At 38.5% G+C, this 16,584-nt stretch overlaps 3 protein-coding genes across 4 annotated transcripts; 2 read left to right on the forward strand and 1 right to left on the reverse strand.

The window, feature by feature from the left end:
- Positions 1-1,226: 1,226 nt before the first annotated feature.
- On the reverse strand, positions 1,227-10,012 carry fstb (follistatin b). Of its 2 annotated transcripts, none has more exons than XM_046860350.1 (6): positions 9,869-10,012; positions 8,127-8,333; positions 7,621-7,839; positions 6,703-6,927; positions 6,250-6,480; positions 1,227-2,645 (listed from the first exon to the last, which is right to left on the reverse strand). In XM_046860350.1, exons 1-6 carry the CDS (start codon positions 9,933-9,935, stop codon positions 2,632-2,634), a joined length of 963 nt encoding a protein of 320 aa, XP_046716306.1. In that variant the 5' UTR covers positions 9,936-10,012; the 3' UTR covers positions 1,227-2,631. The 2 variants fall into 2 exon arrangements, with proteins under 2 accessions (XP_046716306.1, XP_046716307.1); XM_046860351.1 differs by having other exon boundaries at positions 1,229-2,645; positions 8,142-8,333.
- A 1,882-nt stretch (positions 10,013-11,894) lies between these two features.
- LOC124393432 (molybdopterin synthase sulfur carrier subunit) lies at positions 11,895-14,377 on the forward strand. The gene is made up of 4 exons (XM_046861262.1): positions 11,895-12,053; positions 12,221-12,342; positions 13,224-13,363; positions 14,257-14,377. The coding sequence occupies exons 1-3, from the start codon at positions 12,042-12,044 to the stop codon at positions 13,348-13,350; spliced, it is 261 nt and encodes an 86-aa protein (XP_046717218.1). The 5' UTR covers positions 11,895-12,041; the 3' UTR covers positions 13,351-13,363; positions 14,257-14,377.
- On the forward strand, positions 14,259-16,368 carry LOC124393430 (molybdopterin synthase catalytic subunit). The gene is made up of 4 exons (XM_046861261.1): positions 14,259-14,376; positions 14,869-15,022; positions 15,164-15,287; positions 15,818-16,368. The coding sequence occupies exons 1-4, from the start codon at positions 14,262-14,264 to the stop codon at positions 15,902-15,904; spliced, it is 480 nt and encodes a 159-aa protein (XP_046717217.1). The 5' UTR covers positions 14,259-14,261; the 3' UTR covers positions 15,905-16,368.
- The last annotated feature ends 216 nt before the right edge of the window (positions 16,369-16,584 follow it).

The following is a 16,584-nucleotide window of genomic DNA, read 5'->3' on the forward strand; positions in this document are numbered from 1 at the left end:
CAAAGATGAGCTTGTGGGGCCTTTTCGGGTTGAGGATGGAGTCAAGCTGAACTCCCAGTCCTACTGCCAGTTTCTGGAAGACACCTTCTTCAAGCAGTGGTACAGGAAGAAGTCTGCATCCTTCAAGAAAAACATGATTTTCATGCAGGACAATGCTCCATCACACACGCCCAAGTACTCCACAGCGTGGCTGGCAAGAAAGGGTATAAAAGAAGAAAATCTAATGATATGGCCTCCTTGTTCACCTGATCTGAACCCCATTGAGAACCTGTGGTCCATCATCAAATGTGCGATTTACAAGGAGGAAAACAGTACACCTCTCTGAACAGTGTCTGGGAGGCTGTGGTTGCTGCTGCACGCAATGTTGATGGTGAACAGATCAAAACACTGACAGAATCCATGGATGGCAGGCTTTTGAGTGTCCTTGCAAAGAAAGGTGGCTATATTGGTCACTGATTTGTTTTTGTTTGGTTTTGAATGTCAGAAATGTATATTTGTGAATGTTGAGATGTTATATTGGTTTCACTGGTAAAAATAAATAATTGAAATGGGTATGAATTTGTTTTTGTTGTTGCCTAATAATTATGCACAGTAATAGTCACCTGCACACACAGATATCCCCTAAAATAGCTAAAACTAAAACTACTTCCAAAAATATTCAGCTTTGATATTAATGAGTTTTTGTGTTCATTGAGAACATGGTTGTTGTTCAAATTAAATCCTCAAATAAAATTAATCCTCAAAAATACAACTTGCCTAATAATTCTGCACTCCCTGTATACACACACACACACTGCTGCAGAACGGAATCATATACACACACACACTGCTGCAGACCGGAATCACACACACACACACACACACACACACTGCTGCAGAACAGAATCATACACACACATACACACACACACACTGCTGCAGAACGGAATCATATACACACACACACACACTGCTGCAGACCGGAATCACAAACACACATATACACACACACACACACACACATACTGCTGCAGACCGGAATCACAAACACACATACACACACATACATACACACACACTGCTGCAGAACGGAATCATATATACACACACACACACTGCTGCAGAACGGAATCACACACACACACACACACACACACACTGCTGCAGAATGGAGTACACAGGACACACACACCAAAAAGAAGTTGTAAAACTGAGAGAAAGAAAGTATGAGGAGTAAAAAAAATATATATAGACAAAACAAAACGGCACTATAGGAAGAGGATGAGAGAGAGAGAGAGAGAGAGAGAAAGAAGACATCTGAGATAAAAAAGAAAACTGTAGATATATGAAATGAGGAGGAAACTAAGCAAATGGAGAAAAGGGGAGATAAAGGAGGAATAATGAACAGAATGAAAGGAAAGAAATTTTTTTATAATTGATAAGGAAGAAAGGAGGGAAGGAAGAATGAATGAACAAATTACCGAATGAGCAGCAAAAATTGAAAGAGTTAAAAAGAAAGAATGGGATGAGAAAGAAAAAAGCGAAGAGAAAAGAATAAACCAAAAATATAGAAAGAAATAATAGGAGGAATGAAAGAAGACAGGATGAAAGAAATTTGGAGATTATTTTAAAAGGAAGGAAATGACAGAATGAAGGGAATGGGTGGCAATGAAATGAAACAAAGTAAGAGATAATGATAGAAAGCAAGAAAAGAAGTGAAGAAAAGAACAAAGGGAAAGAATAAACGAAAGAAATAAGGAATGAGAAAAGGAAAAAACAAAAAACTAAAGGATAAAGAATGAATTAGGGAAAGTTTTAAAAACCTGAATGAAAGAAGAAAAAGATGGAAAGAAAAGTGAAGCAAGAGAGAGGAACAAGGGAGGAATGAAAGAAGAAAAGTGAAGGATGACAAAAGAAATATAAGAAAATGGAATTTGAAAATGGAAGAAAATGAACAAATTAGAAACTGAGGACAAAAGATGGAAGGGAAGAAAAGAAATGAAGAGAAAATAAACGAAGAAAGGAAATAAACACACACACACACACACACACACACACACACACACACACACACACACACACACACAGGCACACCAGTCTCTGTACATCTCACATTGCACCTTATAAATAAATAATGCTACTTTTTATTCTGTGGATATTTTATACACGAGATAAAAGATAAAATTCAGGACTTTTAATAAGTGTATAAATAAAAAGTACGGTATAAATAAACATCCAGAAGACGGCTATACGGAATCTTCCTCTTCTTTTTTCTTTTCTTTTTTTCTTTTTCTTTTTTTTTTTGAACATCTGGAAAATAAATTAGCACGTATGTCTATGTACAGTCTGAATACTGACTCTGCGCCGAAGCCAAGTCGCGCCGCTTGACACGTTACAGTCTTCGTAATCTGTCTTGTCCAGACCTTCATCCTCATCGTCCTCCTTCTTCTCCTCATCCTCATCATCTCTCTGCTTGTTGAGGAACGCAGCAGTGCAGGAGCTCATGGCTTTAGAAGGAAAGTCTGAAAACAAGTTTCTTTTTTAATGAGTAATTTGGTTCCCTCCCCGTGATAACGCATCTGAAACGTTGATGCTTTTTCAGGGTTCGTGTGACGGAGCAGGTGGGGATCCGTGTAAGACGGGACGGACGACTCAGTGGTCGACGCCTGCGAATGAAAACAAGAGCGATTTTAGTTCCTAATCATTCACATGTGCTGTAAATACTTCGTTATTGAAGGTGCAATCTGGGGTTTTAGCTCCAAGGTCATGCCCTCAAAAACAACACCTGATTGGGTGGAGCTTCCTGGGTTGACAGGTAAGTACAAACATCTAGTGAGTTCTGATTGGCTGAATGACAGTGAGGTAAACAATACTTTTTGTTTGTTTGTTTACAGAGCCTGGAGGTCACAATAGAAACCAGAAGACTGATCTTCAGATGCAGAATGTTGCCGATGTCCTGGATTTGTCTGGCTCTTCACACAGGTATGAGGTTGCTGTGTTTAGTCCATGTTACTACACACAGAGCACCGTGTTTCCACACGGACCATTATTACTGGTGCACCACCCGCTAAACTATGGACCGCTCTGGGGTCTCGTTTTTTAAACGTTATATATGCACAATGAAACAGAGCTGAAAACGTGCGGACGTAACTTTCCACATAAAGGTTGTGCGCGGGATCTGTGCTGCTAGTTCTCCTTCTCACCTTGTGTGTTTCCACGTCGTGTGTACGCGGCGCTCAGACTTTACTCACAGGTGCGCACTTTCTCCCGTCACCTGTTTCTTAATAAATAACAACCTCTGTGTGGAAAATGGCGTACACACGTTTCCAGCCCCGGAATGTTTATAAATGAGACCCCTGAACAGAAAACACAGGAGATGCTGCAGAATGAAAAATGGAGGAACAGAGAGAAAACAGCGAGAGGTGAGGAGAAGATTCAGACCAAAGACCACCACAGAAAGTTTCCAGTTTGGAATCATTTCAAACCAAAAGATCTAGAAAACACCGTACTGTGCGTTTTTAAAGTCATTTCAAATATTTTTATTTATGATTTTATTTATTTATATAATTTGTACTTGCATTTTGATGTAATACTAATTTAATTAATTAATTATTAATTATTATTCATAATATTAATCAATTAATTTCAGCAATAAAATTTTTAAATTTTCTAAAAATGAAGACTTTAAGAGACTTGTCTTATTTTCTCTTGTATATTTAGTGTTGCTCTTTAATGAGGAAAAGCCTCTCGTGTGTATGGAGATGTTCCACACTGATTAGTCCTTACTATACTATATGGACAAAAGTTTTGGGACACCTGACTTTTCCGGCCATATTTGGAAAACTGTTCCATATTTGGAAGCACACAATAAAGTAGGACGTCTTTGGATGCAGAAGCATTACATTTTCCGTTCCAGCATGTGCACAAAGCCAGCTCCATGAGGATCTGCTTTCCATGGGTTGGAGAAGAAGATCTCCTGCTACAGAGCTCCAACACCTTTGGGATGAATGTGAACGCTGACTGCACCCCAGGAACCTCCTCACCTTCTCACCTACATCACTACCAGACTTTACTAACATCCACAAAATATCCACAAGGACACTCCAAAATCTAGTGGAACATCTTCCCAGAAGAGTGGAGCTTATTATAACAGTAAATAGAGACTAAATGTGGAAAGGGATGTTCAAAAAGCACATAATCTTTAGCTCAGGTGTCCACAAACGTTCATATAGTGTCGCTCGTGGCCTCAGATCAAGGCCAATAAAAGACCAACTACAAGCGACACGACAAATTCTGAACTTTCTGAACTCGAGCTACATTTTTTAAACAACGAACATCGAAATCTCTAAGCTAATGAACAGAAGTTTTGTGAGTTTTACATCCCTGAACTTCTAGAAAGCTCCTGCTGGACCACCGAGCAAAACTCATAACCTTGAAATGCTCAGCTTGGATTGTGTCCTGTCTCGTTTGAAAAAGCATCTGCCAAATGTATAAAGGCAGAGTAATAAGACGGCGCATAAATCCTCTCCTGCCGTGTTAATAACATGCCGTCCTGCCATATCGCATAATCACCTCGTATTTTTCGGGTTTCAGGGCCGAATCCAAAACACGCCTGGTCATGGGAGAGCTACTCTACTGCTACTGTAAATCTTTTTTGTCTTGAACTAGATTTAATCATCTCCAGCATCTGGAAATCTCACCGATAATAGAGAAAACGGCTAAAGCGGCTATAAATATAGGAATTAAAGGACCATAAATATATTTATTCTTGGCCCCCTGTTCAAATTCGGAAATTAAATTAACTGCATTTTTATTATTTTTTCATGAATCTATAAAAATTTATGCCATTACACTAAAAGTACAAATCTATGCCAATTTTTTGGTTGTGACGTTCCAAAATAAGTTTAAGTTTACTGAATGACAATCATAATTCAGTGAATGAAGTCGAAATGTGTGTCAAAAAGTGTCACATGATCTCAATGTAAACACAACCTGGAAGAACCCAAAGGAAAACGTTTGTTAAGGCTTCACTTCATGATTCCTTTCAGGTAATAAAGATAATCATCTAGTCCAGGCTCGGATATTAAAGTACTAAAACACTGAAATGATATCAGTTACCGAAGCTCATCCAGATAACGTACAAACATACAAATCTTAAAATTATGGTCATGTGACCTATTAAGGCTTCACATGCTCTTCTTCAACAACCTCAATCAATTGAACTTCAGGACAAGTCAAGTGTATGAAGAACACGTGTACACATGTTTTAAATGACGATCATGAATGCACGGTAAAGACACCCATCTACATGAATCTCATCCCTGTATGAATCAATCGAAATTATTTATGCTCACGAAACATAGTATCATTATTATGGGAACAGGAAACTAATCCCATCCAAATAGTGCTGCAGTCATGGGAACACCAGTGAAAGTCACCAAAGCGTGTTACCATCTGAAATCTGTAAATATACAGATAAACCAGGTTGAAGCAGATTTTTCATTTTACTATTTAAACTTTACAGCAAATTTCATCAGCTGAGAATTAGAGAAGGAGAATAAAACTTTAATGTTATATTTAAGACCAGCCTTTAGTGTAAAGTGAAGAATGAAGATCAGTATCATGCTGTTATGGGAAATGAATCAGTAACAGTGGAGTTACTGTTTCCCTCCTGCATCATTCTTCATATTAGTCCTTCACATAGTCCTCGCACCTCCGACTCTTATTACTATTAATGTTGATTTAATATAATTTTATCAAATAAACATAAATCATTTACCAGTCGTTATAGCGAGAATTTATATCATTTATATGATTCAATCATGTTTGAAAAAAAATAAAACCTGCCTGCTGTTATTATCTTCTACCACAGGACCGAACCAACATCGAGATGTATCTGTATAAAGATCTCATGTTGTCTGATAAATGCTGAGGTATAAAAGGAATAAATTAGGAGCCACTTCATGACATTAAAGTTACCTCTCGTATAACAGCACTATTTGATCGTTTTTGTGTCGATAGTGATGATAAATGAACATCTGTGAAACCAGATAACACCACTGATGTTCTCAATTCCATTTCTCTCTGCACTAAAGGAACACAAACTATTACAGATAATTAGAAGGAAAAAAAAAAAAATCAAAAATGCCTAAAAATGAACAATGTGAAAATGTGATGTAGAGCAGGAAATAGAGTTCAATACTACTGGGGGAATGACCTTTTCTGCTTTGATTGACACTTAGAAATCTGTGTGTGTGTGTGTTTACTTACAGTTGCAGGACCCGGAATGTTTGACCTCGAGGACGAGTCCTCGCGAGCAGGCGGCCCGATGCATTTCACACTCGCTGCGGTAGGTGGCGTTGTCACTGGCGCACACGCCGTCTCCGGGTTGACTCTCGGGACACTCGTTCTCGCACACGGAACACCGTCCTCGGCTCGTCCTCATGTCCCACAGACATTTCTTTCCGTCTGGACAGCGGATGTCGTTGCACGATTGGGCATCTGAGGACACGAATAAATGACACACTGAACTGATCAGTCTGCACAAAATGGAGTCATGTGTTACATCACAGCCAGCTAATAAACACCACATTTTCATAAGAGGATTATATAACAGACCTCCGAGAAGCTCTGACAGAGGATCAGTTTCATCACCATGACATGGTTGATCCCCAATCTTGAGTTTCCTGATCCTAATCCTGATCCCTAATCTCTTTGTCTTACCTATGCACTTGCCCTCGTAGGCGACCCCGATGGACCTTCCCAGGATGCACGTGGCTCGTCGGAGATGGCAGGCGCTGGCGTAATTGATGCCGTCATTTCCACACAGGTACTGCTCGGGTGAGGTTACTTCGGGACACACTCGCTCACAGGTCACACAGTAGGCGTTGTTGTTCTGGTCCACCACGCAAGAAGAGCTTCCTGGGCAGTGCACGTCGTTACACGTCTCTGTGAGGAAACGTCGAGGGACGATATTGTAATAAATGATATCACGGTGTGTTTGTTTCAGTTTGGGAATTTTTTTTCTTGCGATGCATCGATACAATTTTATCGTACGAGTACAATCGAGAAATCGTTAACCTGCTACAGTTCCTCCGATTCCTCGTACTGGAATCGATTCATTACTATTACCATTAACGTTGGGGGGAGTAATGAGCCCAAAATCCAAACATGTCTAAAAGAATCAAGAATCATGTTGAAGCCACGCCCCCAAATCATGTCTCGTTCTCCTGATTGCAGCCCGTAGAGTCATAGAGACCGGGGTTTTTATTTATTTCAGAATAAATTATGAGCAAATATTAAACTGTGTTTGGATATAAACTGTAGCTGATGCCATCATTAAGATCTGTATTTGTACTTGTTAATGTTGAGTTGACGAATCCATTGGCGGTGTGTGAAATAGTTGTTTAATCTACTATTAAATCTAGATTTTTTTCTAAAGTTTATTTATAGAGTGAATCCATCTTGATCAGAGCGAGTAAAGCAGAAGCTATCAGGAAAACAGGTTCATCTCAGACCTGAGCAACGTGTCATAGAATCGAAACATGTTTTGAAGGTTTGTTGGGAAAATTCGACTTCTTGGTCCCAGATTTTGATGTATTTTGTTGTGTAGTGTTCACAATTACAGGCATTTCTACTCACTTTTGCACTTCCCCTGGTACTGGGCCACCAGGTTGGGGTATCTCCTGCACTTGGCTCTTCTGAGAGCGCACTCGTTGCGGTACGTGGTTCCATCCGAGCCGCACACGGGGCCCTTGAAGGTGTTATTGGAGCAGTCCGGAGCGCACACGCAACGCGGCTTGTTTCTCCGGTTCAGCTTGCATTTCTTTCCAGGACCACAGTCCACGTTATCACACGTCTCTAAACAGGTCACAAAGCAATCAATCAGTTGGTCATGCAGTCGATCCACATGTGTAATACTGCTGTACAGCCGAGTGCAAAAGTTTAATTTAATTTAATTTAATTTGAAATGAGACTAAAAGTCTTAGAAGGTTTTTTGGTAATTATTTTGTCTATGATTTGGGTTGTGGGTGTGTCTTGTTCCATCTTTACATTTCACTCCATAAACTATGATCGATTCAAACTTTTGCACTTTTATATAAAGTATAATTTTTGAGTAATTTTTTTCTATTAAAAGTGAAGGAAACCTGTGACAGGTGTACCTTTACAAGGTATGCAGTTTGGAGCACCGCCGTGCATGAGCAGCCACCGGAACAGCGTGTTGGTGGGAACGTCCTCCTCGGTCCATGCCATGCCGAGCCTCTCGCTCCTGCAGCAGTCCTCCCGGCTCATTTCAGAAATGTAGAGCATCTGACAGCGGCCATTCTTCCCCTGCTCATACCAGCAGTTCCCAGCTGAAGAGACAAAGCACAAGGAGAAATCATTACTCAGTTGCTTTACATATGATGATGAACAGACCATGGTCTTAAATCAGGTGCTTCTTTATCAGTCTCACTCATGGTGACTGGGTCTGTCTGGGTCTGTAGTGACACAAGCTCAGAAATGAAGGTACCAATTAAAAACCTGCACTTTGACGTTTTTGTTGACCACCAAGAAAACTGTTCTTCATCTTTAATATGATTTTTTAAAGATGTAAAATCCTAAATGATTCATCAGTGGTCTTAAAATTCCAGTAATGTACCTTCATGTATTTAGACATTTTAAACATGTATCTTTAATAGGCTTTTTTGTTCTTTTTTTTTTTTTTTGCTAACACATAGAAGATGAAGAACAATGCTGCATTGGTGCTGGACTTTCATACGGTACGCAGTTAAATTTAACAATAGCACCTTGTTAGGTCCAAGAAATAGAACACGTTGGTATCTTTATTTCTAACAAACTAAGAATTGAGAAAAAAAATGGAAATTACGTCACCAAAGCAGGAAAAACTAAACACACACGAAACCTTCAGCCTCTATAAAGATACCAAACTGTATTTCTTGTTAATACAAGGACTTCCTGTTAATAGCTCAGGGTACCTTTGGTGCACCATTAAAACTCAATCAAGGCACACTGTCACACATTACGACCCGAGAATGTACTTTTAAACTAAAAAAGACTATTAAATGTCTTTAAGGGTAGAAGGAGCATCACTGATGTTACATCACGGACAGGTTCAAGTTCAGCCTGGTACCTTCATTTCTAATAGATATAAATCACTAAAATCACTCAATTGTGTGTTGTATTTACAAATATTCTGCAGTTTCTTGTTGTTTTATATTCTGTAGGTGGGAATGTAAACCTTTGCAGAGTTTAGGTTTATAACAGACCAGAATGACCTTTTAATTGTAGCTTTATGAAGTAAAGGACTGGTTGATTTGGTTCTCCTTGTTTTCTGAGAGTTCGGGTCTGGAATCAGGTTTATTACAAGTCACCAGACAGTGAAATCCCAAGTACCAAAATCACATTTCAGCACAGTTTCAGAGTGAAAACCTTGAAAAATAAAGCGAATGCATATATATATATATATATATATATATTAAACTACATACATATTTTAATTGTGTGTAAATGGCAAATTTTGCGATCAAACAAACACAGAAGTCTTTATATACAGAATAAAAGAACTTCAAAGATCAAAGCGAAGAAAGAAAAATTACTTTAAAAACTTAAAAAATTCTTTTTTTTGAGTGACATATAAAATGTTCCATACATCCCCTTTCCTTTTCAATGTATTTGATAGAAGATCTGCACCTTAAAAAGGTTCTCCAAAAGTGCGCTCCTCGCAGTTATAAAGCCTTAATAGACATGAAAAAAGTGCGCATCTCATCTCATATCCTTTATTTCACAACACCACACAAAATCAGATGTAAATACGTTTCTCATGAATTCTCTTTCAGCTCTGATCGTCCTGCATTTCCACATGACAGCAGCTATAACGCGTTATTACCGTCAACTTGATGCTCGTCAATGAAGTGCGTGAGCCAGAGGAGAAGCAGCGACGGAAAGCGGAGCATCCTGATCCAAAAGTCTAATCCCAATCCTAATCCTGATGCTGATGCTGATAATCCCAGTGTGCTCTTCCTCACACTGAACCCAGCTCGACTCTGACATTCAGATCGCATCCACTCCCGCTTTTTAAATCTATTAGGGATTCCAGGGTTGCCAGATTATGGAAACTCTCAGATGAGCAAAAAAAAAAAAACCCTTTCCAACATAAATCATCGTCAATCATCACACTTATAATGTGCGCATTTCCCATAATAACTGAGAAAAAAAAACTGTTGTTGGTTTTTGGCTTTAATTTGAATTAATTATAATTAATTAGTAAATCTCTGATTAACTGTCTCACACGTTATACTGGTCAGGGGAAACATTGCTCCAGAGTTTATCCCAGTAACACTAAAATACATCTTTTATATAACTCATTGTAGCTTGATGACATTTTTGGGAGCTGAGAGGAAACTAGGAACCTGAGGAACCACAGAGGAACACTGTGAGAACATGTTAGTTTGAGTTAAGTTGAGGATGTCTTTCCTTTTGAGTCTGGTTCCTCTCAAGGTTTCTTTTTCATGACATCTAAGGGAGTTTTTTCTTGACACACGCTCATTAGGGATAAAATTCAAGTACATTGCCAAAGGTTTGTGGACACCTGGTCATAAGGATGGCATCTTCTTTCTGAGCATCGCATTCCATATTTAGTCCAAAGTTGCTCTTAGGCTCTTCCCCTCCACTCTTCTGGGAAGATGTTTCACTAGATTTTGGAGTGTGCTTTTGGAGATTTGTCCTTCTGATCAAAACCTTACCATAGACACATTTAACAAATTGTTTAACGACTACAAGTGTAATAATATATACAGAAACATACAGAACCAAAAAAAACTATCACAATATAAACTGATTTATGTTTTACTCTAAAAAAAAGGCATTATTCCCAATTTGGCAACCGGTGTAACTTCAACAGGAGGGGTTTAGAAAGTTGCGGTGGGCGGAGTCAGACTTGGGAATCTTCTCCCACTGACTAAAAATATTTAATTAGGTGAAAAGATAGAAACTTTTCTGACTGCGAAATTTGGCGCAAGTAAACACAGATGTCCGAAATTAAGTTAGAAAATTATAATAATAATAATAATAATAATAATAATAATAATAATAATAATAATAAAGTATGTAAATATGTGTTTGATATTTACTTCACTCAGGACTGAACATTTTGTTGTAAAGTGCACTTTGAACGCTGGGAATAAAATCAGACTTTGTTTCCCTCTAGTGGCCAAATAAGAGCTGTGCGTAAATAAGATTAGACATAATGCCTTAAACAATACATCAAAAGTATTCAAACATATTCAATCTGCAGCATACAGTGTATCTAAAATCGGAGTTCTGTTTAAAAAAAGTTTTATTTTTTAATTTCACTACAAATGACAGAATTCCAAAAACAATTCAATATACGTCAGTAATTGCTTTTTGCGGATACTCTGTCTCCCTCTGCCGGCCAATAGGCGCAACATTACATATGCGCATCATTAACAAATAGAACTCCATCCTCACACAAATAAATAATGATTTAATTTATTTAAACCCCTATTTTAAATTATACAATTAATAACACCCACACCCCCCTCCATAAAATCGAAAGAAATTCGTTTATTATTATTGGGAGATATATTGTAAATATATGTATTTATTTATCTTACGAATTGCAGGTGCGTGTGCTCGTTTATATAAATACCCAAGTTGCTTAAATACAAAATACTAATATAAAATACATTAATATATCAATTACGATTTATTTTAAAAGTAAAGGCGTACATAACAACGGGGAATATTTATTTCCGGGTTCATTGCGACGATATGTTGTTGGCAGATGCGGTCAAATCCCCCTTGGTATATTGCGTTAATTTTAAAACCTACCCGAAATTATTTAACTTTGTAAATATAATATTTAACACATATGTGTAGGTCTGTAACAAAGAAGTGAACATTATGGATGCATTCTGGTTAAATTCAGCTTGCGTGAGAAATGGATTTTACAACGTTCATATCTGGCAACCCTGAGGAAAAAGTAGCCGCTCGTAATAACAGTAGGTGCGCGCGCGCGCCTCAATTAACAACCTCTATTCATGAGTACCGAGGTGATAATAATAAAACTAGCAGCATCAACTTGTCTATAAACAGTTACTGTCTGTCTGTTTGGTGTTTTCACAGCTGCCATTGGCTGCTTTTTTTTTTAATTACAGGGGTTGTTTAACATTGCTAGCACCTTGCTAATCCTCCCGTTTTCACTCTCTATTCAATTCAGGTGACCGTGTTGTACTTTGCTAAAAGTGCTGAATTAACTGGAGTGAAATCGGAGAAGATCCAAATAAACTCCGAACTGACGAGCCTCCAGCTGTGGCAGGAACTGGAGCACAAACACCCAAAGTGAGTAAATAAACCATAAAAACTAATAAACAAGAATAAAAACCCATCCGGGCGCTTTAAACACGTGGTCATGCAGAGTTCAGTGGCGCTGCCGAATTAATGTACGGACACGATTCGAGCTCTATTCTGACGAAACACAATTTATTGTTATTAAATAAGAGTTTAAATCGGTTATATTTGTTAATTGTTATAACAACAACAACAATAATAATTATAATTCTTCTTTCGGCTGCTCCCATTAGGCGTCGCCACAGTTATTCATCAGTCTCTAACAATAATAATAATTATTATTATTATTATTGTTGCTGTCGTTGTTGCGACATCGTCTTTCTGTTGTTGTTTATTTTATTTTATTTTATTTTAGATGTAATGCACATCTGTGGAGTGTTTTATTCCTGTTTGGAATAAATATGAGCCCAAAAAAAATTATTTTGCGCTTGTGAAAGCTCAAAATAAAATCAGAACCTTTGTCTCCCTCTAGCGGCCAAACAAGCGCTGTGCGTGAATACAATTTTACAGAACGCTTTAAATAATACAGAGAAACCTTTTACACGGTAAATCTGCAGCACATAGTTACCTCAAATTAGAGCTCAGTGTGAACAAATCCCCCTCAAATAATGAAAACTTAACATGCTGCTGTTGTAGTTAAAGCTCTGGGTTACTGAATGAAAGGTCTGGTTTTCACATCACAGGACTGCCATGCTGCCACTATTGGGCCCTTGAGCAAAGTCCTTAACCATCGCTGCTCCAGGGGCTTTGATCCAACTTTCCTGGCAAGCTGGGATATACAAAGAGAGAAATGTTGTAGCATATATGTGACGAGCGAACAGCTCTTTTGTGGTGTTTATTGTATGATGTTAATGTGTAATAATCATCTGCAGACTCGTGGTCGTACGTGAGCAGGTGGTTCTGGCCGTTAGGAGAGAGTACGTGTCTGTGGGTGAGCAGGTTGTGCGTCTGCAGCACGGAGACGAGGTGGCCGTGATCCCACCACTCAGCGGAGGATAAATCTACATCACAGGTTTAATGCACACACACACGCACTCCTACTTCATTATGCTGTATGAAGCTTTTCAGTCTCACTGCTTCAGGGGCGTGGCTTAGGGAGCGTGATGTCACCATGTTGTTTTTCATGTGTTTTAAATCTTCACTTTATATACAATAACAATAGTCTTACTTGTATTCATTCTCCTGCCGGTTGTTCAAGGAATCGTGTGGTGATGAAGTATGGAATGGGAGTCATGTTGGTTTACTTTTACTTTCCGGAATCTTCTCTGCTCCAAAACAACCCCAATCCATTAAACTTCCACCTGCATGTGTGAGTGTGGGGGTGAGGGAGTCTGATCACAGACTGATCTCCTCTCCTGTTCTCCATCTCACACAAGTTCTTCTTAACAAGTTCTTACACGACTTCTTTCTTCTGACAAAAATGTCTCATTTGGACTCCACGGAACCTCCTTCCACTCGTTCACTGAACAATTATTGAGGGAAAAGGAACATCAATGTTTCACAAAAAAACCATGAGAGACTCGGTGTTTCCACACGTTCCACACACACTGTTTTGTATTCCAGCTATTGAGAAGGTTTAGAAGTTTGAATAGATGTGTAAACAATAGTTTTTTTTTTAAAGCTGTTGCAGGTTTAAGTTTAGAAATGTTGTGTTGTTTAGTTGTATCCTGTGTATAACTTGATGTTGATGTGTAACCAGTTGTTCTGCTTAATTTTTATTACATACTACATTCAATTATTTGGCCACGCCCCTTTTTTCTCCCTTTAGAGTACAATCGCATGAGGTGTGACGTGAATGTACATTGTAAATAAGGGTAAATTTGGTGACAATTTTTATCTCTGGTGTGTGTGTGGGTGTGTGTGTGTGTGTGTGTGTGTGTGTGTGTGTGTGTGTGTGTTGAGCAGCAGTGATGGAGGAAGGACCAGGTCTAGACCTGATTAAACTCACCACAGATAAACTCTCCAGCGATGCCGTGTCGGGGTCGGTGACGTCGTCCTCCTGCGGAGCCGTTTCTTTATTTATCGGTATTTATTATTTAAAATTTTTTATTTAAATTTAAACGCTTTGAAAATGTTGAAGTCTAATCGCAACATCTGAGCAGCAACGAGACGTGTTTTCGAGTTTTAGCGATGACGAGGAATCAAATTAAGAGTTTATAATGAAGTAAAATGTAATTCATTGGAGCAGTTACACACTTGAGAAGAACAATTACAGGCGGAATGATGTCATAATTCATGCCAGTACTATTTGACTTTTTTGTATTTGAGCAATCTAATTATTATATTTGAATATTTTGTGTCCGTCTTGTGTATTAATATATATTTCTTCAAGTCAATATTTTAAGGAGTCGACTCGTTTGTAAATGACACGCCTACGCCCTAAACAGAAGAGTTGACTCGTGTTGTTGAGTCGAATCATTTGATCTGACTCGCTGAACAGGGCCATCACTGATGTTTGTCCGTGTGTATCATGTCACGTGTGTTAGAAATTTCTGATTTGATAAACGTGCGTTTCAGGAACAACCAGAGACCATTTCGAGGGAAAGAAGGTCATTCAGCTGGAGTATGAAGCCTATGTGCCCATGGCAGAGTCGGAGATGAGGAAGATCTGTGCTGAGGTGAGGAGAAGATGGCCAACGGTCCGACACATCTGCATCCATCACAGACTCGGGTGAGCAGCTGCATCTGATTTATGAGGTCAGAGAAGCGTATCGCTACCAAAATCACAGCTCATCCAGCACAATCTCCACCTTTATACTTTAGGCCACACCCCCTACCCATGTCTGATCCTGAATTCTTTATTTATTTACAGCGTGGTTCCTGTTACTGAGGCCAGTGTGATCATAGGAGTCTCGTCTCCTCACCGCACAGAATCTCTTGAGGCAGTGAAGTACGGAATCAACGCTCTCAAATCCACCGTCCCAATCTGGAAAAAGGTTTGTTTACCATTTTAAACCACAGCGATGCTGGCTTCTGATTGGTCAGAAGTTGTTGATTAATGGTTTATTGGCAGTAGCGCAGGTTTGTAGGAAAAAACTCATTCTGATATGTTGTGGTTTCTGTAGTGACGTCTCATTCACAGGAACTCGCATGTCACACTGTGTGTCGAGTTTCTGGTAAGGAGATGTTTATCTAACATTTATGGGAAGGGTCTCGAGGTTCAGAGCTGAATTTGGTTTTTTTTTTGGTTCTCTTTATAATTTAAACCCTTCTATAGAAATCTCTTTGCGAGATCAGAGCTGCGTTTCTGTTCAGATGATGAAACGTAAAAAATAAATAAATAAAACCATTTCTTTCAGTACTGTAAAAGAGTTTTAAGATTCCAACAAACTCCAATAGTTTGAGTTTTTTGTGTCGAAGCCTGTAGGCGACAGTAAATCTGCTTCACGCCCCACCCCCCCGCTGATTAGTTACCCCTAACAGTACTGGTTGTTTCATTTATTGCTTATTGTTTTTTTTTCTTTAGGAGATCTATGAATCCGAGGAGCCATGCTGGAAAGAGAACAGCGAGTGTCTGTGGACAGGAAGTCGTTCCGAGGGGAAAACAAGTTGACCTTCAGACCTTTGTAAAAAAGCTTCGGGGCTTTTATCCCTGAATTGGGTCATGAACTTACAGATTTTGATTGAGACATGTGGCTTCTTTCATTTGTAATAGTTGAGCAAATGACAACAATATTTGTGTATTTAAGAGACGGTTAAAATCTAAACTATCTGATCAGGGTCAGAACTGGAAATGAGCATTTGTGGATATAATTTTGTATTTGATTGTATAAAATTTTAAATGTAAAGCAGAATGTATATATGTGTAGCTTTTTAATCTATTTTCTCAAAAAATGATCAGCTGTCTGCAGATTTGAAGTAATAAAACACTGTAGTTATTTCACTTAGTTATTCCCCTAGTGGTCATTTATAGTAACTACAACCAATAAAATGGAAACTACAGGATTAAAAAATATGAAAAAAAGAATCCTATTGGTGAAATTTCAGCTATTAAAAAGAATCATACAAACATCAAAATGTCTCAAATATTGCTGTTTCTTTACCAGTTTAGGTTCTGACTTGTTAAAAAAAAAGAAATACATTTTTGACATATTTCAATATCAGCTGCGATTTAACTTCATATAGAAAACGCAAAGTTCATTATTTTACTCGCGAAAACCCTTTAACTGTAAACACCATTAATACGCATCATTATTCAGAGAAAACCTAAAAGAATGTGCCACTGGAGCGCTT

Source organism: Silurus meridionalis, chromosome 11 (genome assembly GCF_014805685.1).
Source record: "Silurus meridionalis isolate SWU-2019-XX chromosome 11, ASM1480568v1, whole genome shotgun sequence".
In the NCBI taxonomy this organism is placed as follows: domain Eukaryota; kingdom Metazoa; phylum Chordata; class Actinopteri; order Siluriformes; family Siluridae; genus Silurus; species Silurus meridionalis.

Bases quoted from the DNA above. Each gene is read 5' to 3' on its own strand.
- fstb (XM_046860350.1), bottom strand. From the start codon at position 9,935: ATGCTCCGCTTTCCGTCGCTGCTTCTCCTCTGGCTCACGCACTTCATT. The intron at 7,840-8,126 runs GTTTCCTTCACT...TGACCTGTTTAG, and splicing joins TAAAGGTACACCTGTCACAG to AGACGTGTGATAACGTGGAC. The intron at 6,481-6,702 runs GTAAGACAAAGA...TCGTGTCCTCAG, and splicing joins CTACGAGGGCAAGTGCATAG to ATGCCCAATCGTGCAACGAC.
- LOC124393432 (XM_046861262.1), top strand. The intron at 12,343-13,223 runs GTGAGTAAATAA...AATCATCTGCAG, and splicing joins CTGGAGCACAAACACCCAAA to ACTCGTGGTCGTACGTGAGC.
- LOC124393430 (XM_046861261.1), top strand. From the start codon at position 14,262: ATGGAGGAAGGACCAGGTCTAGACCTGATTAAACTCACCACAGATAAA. The intron at 14,377-14,868 runs GTATTTATTATT...CGTGCGTTTCAG, and splicing joins AGCCGTTTCTTTATTTATCG to GAACAACCAGAGACCATTTC. The intron at 15,023-15,163 runs GTGAGCAGCTGC...ATTTATTTACAG, and splicing joins TGCATCCATCACAGACTCGG to CGTGGTTCCTGTTACTGAGG.